Source organism: Lampetra fluviatilis, chromosome 17 (genome assembly GCF_964198595.1).
Source record: "Lampetra fluviatilis chromosome 17, kcLamFluv1.1, whole genome shotgun sequence".
NCBI lineage: Eukaryota > Metazoa > Chordata > Hyperoartia > Petromyzontiformes > Petromyzontidae > Lampetra > Lampetra fluviatilis.
The window spans coordinates 13,169,741-13,177,747 of NC_136291.1; the positions used below are offsets into that span (position 1 = coordinate 13,169,741).

General features: G+C 48.0%; 1 protein-coding gene across 1 annotated transcript; it reads right to left on the reverse strand.

Moving 5' to 3' along the window:
• Positions 1-223: 223 nt before the first annotated feature.
• Positions 224-3,667, reverse strand: LOC144936754 (chymotrypsinogen B-like). Its single transcript, XM_078863876.1, has 7 exons — positions 3,608-3,667; positions 2,076-2,179; positions 1,824-1,903; positions 1,623-1,704; positions 1,275-1,455; positions 948-1,087; positions 224-459 (listed from the first exon to the last, which is right to left on the reverse strand). The coding sequence occupies exons 1-7, from the start codon at positions 3,657-3,659 to the stop codon at positions 298-300; spliced, it is 801 nt and encodes a 266-aa protein (XP_078720002.1). The 5' UTR covers positions 3,660-3,667; the 3' UTR covers positions 224-297.
• Between the last annotated feature and the right edge of the window lie 4,340 nt (positions 3,668-8,007).

Here is an 8,007-nt window from a genome sequence, read left to right on the forward strand (position 1 = left end):
TACATTTCCTATTTTTTTAACTCGTATTCCTTAAACTGCCTACAAATGGAATACGCGATCTCACCCAAGAAAACCTGTATTATGGATGATATTGGTCGTGAAAGCCTACGTGTTAAACCAAAACAAGTCAAGGATGAAATAAATCAAACTTTTTGGAAAAAAATATTGGTCAACAATTTTATTAATGATAAAACATGTCATCAACAAATTGATTCGTACAATATCCAAGGTCTTCACAATCACGAATCCAATGCGACCAATTGAAAGCAATTACTGAATCGTTGCCCATCGGTGTGTCTAGTTGGCAGCCATGGTCTGGTCCATCCAGCTTCGCAGGGCGGTGACGCGCGCGTACACGGCCGGCATGCTGGTGGAGCACGAGCTGCTGCCCCACGACACGATCCCCACGAGGTTCCACACGCCGTTCTTCTCGCACACCAGGGGGCCGCCAGAGTCGCCCTGGAGAGAAGACACGCAAGGTGCATAACCACAAGCATATCGGAATGAGCTTCGATATCGAGACAGAATAAAGTAAAATAAAAACATCCTACCCATATTTGATGACAATTGAGTTGTGTTGAGATACACTTCACTTATATGGTGGTGCAGGTCTGCAATCATTACACATTTTTTTAAAAATAATGTATGTGCATTGTGCATGGTAATAATGAGCTGTCACCAATTTACATTAGATGATGAAATACTAAATATATTGCCAGTTAAAATTAAGTATTGAGGTATATATCAAAGTTCAATCCTATTAAATTGTCAACAACTACTTTCATCAATGGTTTACTTTCAAACATGTTACATTTTTACAAGATAGTCCCATAAACCCCACCATCCCTCATACCTCCAATGATGATCGCCTACCTTCTGGTGTAGGCATGAAAACGCTTACTTCAAATACCACTTTAGCTTCGTAATGGAAGGCCGTTAACGTTTACCATGCAGGAGCTGGCTCCAGCACCACCAGCGCAGATCATGACACTGGTGATGACGTTCACGGTGCCCCACTTCTGCTGGCAGATGGGGGTAGGCACAATGGGCAGAGCGGTCTGCTGCAGGATGGGAGGCGTGTTGAAGGCTGTGAACACACACATAGAAGAATGCCAAACAACATAATAATGGTTAGATCATCTCTTTAATAATATTCTTAATAACTATTTGGCACGAATTACTGTCAAAGTTGTATAGGCCAACTAGCTGTAGGAAGTCTGAATGAATACCCTGCGCAAAGTAAATTGTGTTAATTATTGGTCTTTGATGCTCACCGGAAGAGCGGACCTTGCCCCAGCCAGAGGTGACACACATCATGTTATCTTCGAAGACATCCGAGGCGGCGGGCAGGCAGACGGGAGAGACACGGTCCACGATCTGAGCGGGCTGAGCCAGCTTCAGCAACATGATGTCGTTGTTGATGTTGTAGGAGTCCCACTGCTGGTGAGTGATGGCCTGTGTGTGCAAACAGAACGAGATGTTATAATACCTTAAACTCACTACATTTGTTAAATTCAGGGTACCTGATCAACACAATTGGTCTCAGTTGAACTTCATCTATTGCAATGTCTAGGAAGTTGCATGGAATGTTCATGAGGTCAATTCATGGCTCGCAAGTTTACCTTAGAGACGACAAGAGACTGGATGTTCTCGGCGTTGGAGTTCCTGTCGTGCTCGCCCAGGACGACGCGGTCACGGGACGGGCTGCGGACGCATTTAAGAAAACCGAACATTTACTGATTGATAAAGATATTCTTCCTCGTTTTAAAGTTGTTAACAATGAGCGGTGCTATGCTGGTGCAGTGACTCCTGCATGCGCTTACTTGAACTCGCAGTGGGCAGCGGTCACCACCCACGAGGGGTCGATGAGGGAGCCACCGCAATAGTGCCATGTGGTGGAATCCTGTAGTGGCAAGACGCGACAGAATTGGTGTCGTGTCGCACTCTGGGACACGCGTAGCACACCTCACATACCAAACAGCAGTTCGTACAGGCCGACTTTCACTTGTGTCGTGGACACCGCGATACGGTTCATGTCAATGTAGACTCATGATATTCTAACATTGAGCACTCACCTGCAGGGACACCTGCCAGGGCCAGGAGCCCGACACCGCATTCTCGCCGTTGACGATGCGGGAGTAGCCGGTGATGACCGGCTTGATGGCCGGGACACCGCACCCTGTGATGTGTAAAGATAACGGTCATTTATCGTGAACATTACAGATGCTCAATTCTCGATTTGAAGCGTTCGTGACTGCAAGGATTCATACTCTTTGTTTTTTTCGGTAAAGTCACGTTGGTAAAAAATAAAATAAAATAAATGAAGACAACTAAATTAAATCACGACGTTTCGGGCGCAACACAAGTCCGTCATCAGGTGGGAAAGCATTGCCTACTGCTGATGCAGTCTGCAGAGGCTCCTTGAATGATTTGCCTACAAAGCTAGTGGAGGAGCTATGTAAATATTGTTGCATCATTAGACCATGAGAGAAGTCGACGGCTTGGTGGGGCATTCATCCACCAGCGGATAGATCATTGCCCATAATTACATACATACAATATGAAAGAATTATAGTTAGACAGCAGTTTGCGCTATGTGTATAAAAACTATAGTGTGTGGAAGACCCGACTTATGGAAATCCGACTATATGGAAATTGCAATACTGTATGCATAAATGTTTGCATTAGTTATGTAAGCGCAAATGGTGCAGCGTGGTGAGGTTGCGGATGAATACAGAGGGTGAGGGGTAAAGCTTTGAGTTACGCTGTTACATTGGTACCCTGAGTCGACTACCCGTCACATAGTCTCTTTTTTCCTTTGTAGCATTACGTAATTGTTTGTTTTCTATGCTTTGTGGTATTCATAAACAATTAGACACAGTCCAGTGTATGTTCCATTCGTTGAATTATGGGCAGTGTTAGGGTAGATATTTGATCAAATGAAAACATCATAGGAAGTGTAGAGCGTATGTACAGCGATTCGATACAGGTAGCGATAGAAAGCGGATGGCAGCGTTATACCGTACAATACTCAGAGAAAACGGTAGGGAAGGCACAACTATTCCAGATATGGGATTTTATCGTTGATTTGAGGGGGAAATTGTTTAGTTTCCGACGTAAAATTTTCGGGTTACGGATGTTTCTCAGGAACCTAACCCTTCTGTAACCCTGGTACTGCTTGTCTACACAATCTTGATAGTTTAAAAGTACAGATCTTTTGAGTTTCATCCCAAGGCAAAATGTATGTACATCTTCCCCAGCTCTCATATCAATTGGGGGATTTATTAGTGTATTTCGTTAAAGTATTCTGGCAAATTGTGAGTACACCATGTCTTGGTTTATCGACAAAAAATGACCCAGGGTTCAGTGAATCCCTCACTATGGCGTACATGTTCAAATGGTTCTCTCGCATGATGATTGATGAATAAAAAATTAGCTGGCGTATTTTAAGAGCCTCTATAATTAGTATTCTTATAAAGGCCTTATAAAGGAATTCAATTTAAGCCTTAAAGCGTAGATTTCCTATCCTACCACGCTGCGTGCGACTCCCATTTTACGTTGTGAGTGTTTGAGTTCAACAGGTGTGCAATGGCAGTACAGTCCTTACCGAAGGTGGCGCCGATGAAGGCGAAGCAGGAGACGAGCCAGAAGAGAGACATTGCTACTGTGGTAGACGGTGCTGGCCTCCTGCTGTTGGGCAGCCCCTTTTATACAGAAAATCTGTCGCGTGGCAGCGAGTTTAAACCTTTATTTAGAATTCTAGCGGTTGGCCTTGCCCTTGGATAAGCATTGGAGTACTGGTGCCACATGCCACTAATCTATATCTTCCCATGAACAACCAATATTGCGAAGGTCGGCTGAAAAACACACATAGCGATATGGAGCAACACATTTATTTCACACACTTTGGTTTAAACATGCCATTTTGTAAATGGGTGTTCAACCAATATTAAATTGTGTTGAAGTTAAAGACAGTTGTTTTGTAAAGACCAGCGTTTGAATGAATAAGAACAGGTAAAAAGGGATTTTCCAAACTTCATTACATATTTTGTTAGAGTGAGGGTTAACCTTAACCAAATTTTGAGGATTATCAGAGTTAAAACTTGGTCAGCATTAATTCAACTGAATTGTACAATTTTAATTACATATGTGAAATATAGATCATTTAGGTGAGTAATGCGAAGTGCATGATGCACGGGAGATGTGGCCTTATGCCACGTGTGACAGCCCGACCTCGCCTGAAAAAAGCGTGTGAGGTGCAATCTTTTGCAGTGTTGGAGAGAAGACGACCCGGGCTGCGGAGTCTGCTGAGGCCGGAGCAGCCGATAAGTGATGGATGGGAATGTTAGTGATGTTATTTATACTTAGGAGGGAATGTTTTGAAATATTTTTGGATGCAAAGAGAAAAACACGGATACAGGAGCAAGTTTAAAACAATATTGTACTAATGCAGGTGTGCACAAACGAGCCATGCATCGGGCCATAACCCTTCAATACATTTTCAAAGGTTATCAAATATTTCAGGGCAGATATTTGCTTTACATTTGATAATTTAGGTTACATATGATGTGGTTAACCAGTTACTCTATTTCAAATTGCAAAATGTGTGATTCGGTGATATCCGTGCCACGGCCGCGGAGCAACTCCGCAAGCGCCCCGACTCCCACCCTGAGCACATGCACACACGCAGTACACACATGCAATATCCCAGCCGGGGATCGGCTGGCACAACGGGTTTTCATCCGAAGAGCCCATAAGTGGGAAGGCCCACAGTTTTCCGGTGCCAGGAGATAGGCCGACCATCCCAGGACAAATCACAATGCGGCGCCCCTAAATTGACTTACAATTGTATGGGCGCACAAAGGTTCACCGAGCCAGCCACAATGAGTCATGCAAGACATCGGGGAGGGGCTGGGGTTAAATATTAGGCGCCCAGAGCAAACGATGAGGTCAGGGGATCCCAGCACCACAGACCAAGTACACACTAGCTGGGTGTGTATTCGCCAGCTGGACGCCCTTCCAGATTAATGAGTACGGGTGCAGAGACAATGGGTTGAAAAATAACGTAACGTAATGCTCCATGTAAGGGCAGAGAAACGGTTCAAAACACAGATAGGCTCATGATTAGCTGCGCCGGATGACGTAGCTCTGGATTTCAAAAGTCAAGGGGATAAAAAAATTAACCCGTAAAAACAAAGTTTTTCACTATAAATCCTTTATATGCGTGGCGGCTATAGTCCTCTCGTCCTCTGGCTTGAGATGGCTGCCACCTATGGGTCAGATGATTGCCTGCCACCATTAAGCAATTGGTAATTAAATATAATTAATTTTTTCCTAAAAAGTGTAAAATTTTGGGAAAAAAATGTCACGAAAATAAATTGTCACGCACAACGAGTCTGTGTGCAAAATGTCAGCTCGATTGGATCACGGGAAGTGGGTTAAAAAACGACCGAAAGATTTGCACGGTCGTAAGCGCGCAAGCAAGTGAACTTAATATAAAGGATTTAAAAAGGGGCGCGATAAATGGTTCAAGAGATCTCATCTTCAAAAGCCTGGTCGCTAAGACCCCCCCCCCCCCTGCCGTCCTGCCTCCTCGAACCGCTTGCAGCATCTGTGTGATGCCAGCGAATGCTGCTACAAGGCAGTAATAGGCAAGGTTTTTTCGTCATCCTCCCTCCGACTCTCACAGCGTCCATGCGACGCCGTGAGTACAGCTGCGAGGTACATGATAGAGCGTGTGAGTGTTTGGGGACTTGGATCGCAGTAGGCTAGGCTCTGCTCACAGAATATTCCCTCCGGGCAGTGCAGGGTTTGTGCCGTGAATAAACGTTAGCACAGAGAGAGTGAGAGCAGAGCCGCAGCACAAGCACTCATTAATAATCGCTTACAGGTGTAATAAAGGACTCGATCCTGGGTCTGTCTCCGTTGTCCTTTATTCGGGTTCTTACACTTTTCCCACACGGCCCTCGCTCAGAGCTCTCCCCTTGGCAGCTCCATAGCTGCCCTCGCTCCCGTAGCCTCCACACCTCTGCAGCTCCGCTGCAGATCCCCTGTGCAGTCCTCCGGCTGCCCTCACTGCAGCTCCACCGCTGCCCTCACTGCAGCTCCACCGCTGCCCGTCGTTCCTCCGTGCTTGGTCACCGCTGGCCGACGGTGCCAAGTCTTACTCTCCGTGTGTGTGGCGATCTCACCACTCCTCGACCTCCGCCCTGCGTGGCCTCACTGTAACTCTATCTCCCACACTCCCCCGTCTCTTCCGGTATATCTCCCTTAAGACCTCACCCCTCTCTCACACGTGACCTAACTCCTCCCCCCCATGACGTCATATCCGCGAAGTCGTTTACACCCGCATTACACCACCCTCCCCCGTAGAGAAAATCCAGCCGACCTCGGCTGAACAATAACGAGACAAGTAATGCGAGCGAACACAACCATCACACATTCAAGGACAACGAAGCATACAAAAAATATAACAACAACAACAAAACACAACAGTAAAATTTAACGAAATGTAAGGGACTTTGAGCGCGTTCGGGTCGCCGGTCCGTCCCGGACGGGCGGCGGCCCTCCTGCAGACCGGGAACGTGACGGGGTTTTAGGAGCGACAGGATGAAGTCCTCCTGTCGCTATTGGAGGCCCGTCAACGTCCCGGTCCCGTGTCCCTGAAGGCCCAGCGTCGGGGGTGCGTCGCGATCGTGTCTGCGACGGGGTCAGAAGGGCGGCAGGGCTCGGAGTCCCCGCAGCCGTGGTAGGCACACCCCGAGCAGAGTCTCCTGTCTCCAGCAATGTCACGGCCGGCTTGTCTGTAAAAGGCACGACAGGCGCTCTTGCAAGGTCAACAAGCACAGGCAAGGATGAGTCGGCAGCCACAGACCCCGGCAAGGCAACATCGGGAGATGACGCATCGTCTCGAGGGGCCACATATGGTTTCAAGCGCGACGTGTGAACGAACCAACGCCGAGATCCAAACCGAACACGTGCAGACTGTGGGTTGGGAACCTCGATGAGGCGGACCGGCCCTTGCCATGGTTTGTGTAATTTAGGAGAGGTACCTGGCCGCACCTGCGGGCAATGGAGCCAGGCCATGTCCCCCACCTTCCAGGGGCACTCCCCCTTCGAGCGTCGAGCACACCGCTCGTTCCGGGCCTGGGCTTTGGCAGTAGCCATGCGGGCCCCCTCCCGTGCCTCAGTAACCCGGCGAACGGTATCCCGAATGTAATCAGGAAGAGGCTTAGCAGGTCCGCTCACTCCAGTTCCCAACTGCACATCCATTGGCGGCACGTTCTCGCGACCGTACATAAGGAAAAACGGCGAATATCCTGTAGCCGCATGCGGCGTCATTCGGTATGCCGAAAGTACCCCAGGGATATGCAAATCTCAATCCGATTGTTTTTCACTCACGGTGTAACACAACATGGCGGACAATGTCCGATTTAGCCGTTCGACCATACCATCCGTTTGCGGATGGTAGGGAGATGTCCGTATCTTTTTAGTTCCAAGAGCCGCGCACACCTCCCCCAACAATTTAGAAGAAAAATTACGGCCTTGGTCTGTGAGGAGCCTCTCCGGCGCCCCCTTGTCCATAACGTACCCGAATAGAAAGGCGTCTGTGATAGACGCCGCTGACTGGTCAGGCAAAGGCCAGGCCATCGGCCAGCGGGAGAGGTACTCTACCCCAACTAGCAAGTATTTATTTCCCTTAGCGGATGGCAGGAAGGGTCCCAAAATGTCCAACGCCACCAATTCGTTAACTCTAGACACCTGAATAGACTGTATGGGCGGCACATATGGTTGTTTAGGTGGTTTTCGCCGGGCACAATCGGGACACGCGCGAACGTGACCGATGACATCCGTTGTCATGCCGTGCCAAAAATAGTCTCGCTGCAGCATCAATAGGGTCTTCTGCACCCCCAGATGTAAAAGCGTGTCCCCATGCAGAGTCCTAATCAACTCGTACCGCAAGGATGCCGGTACAACCAGACGCCAGCGTTCCTGTAACCCTTCCCT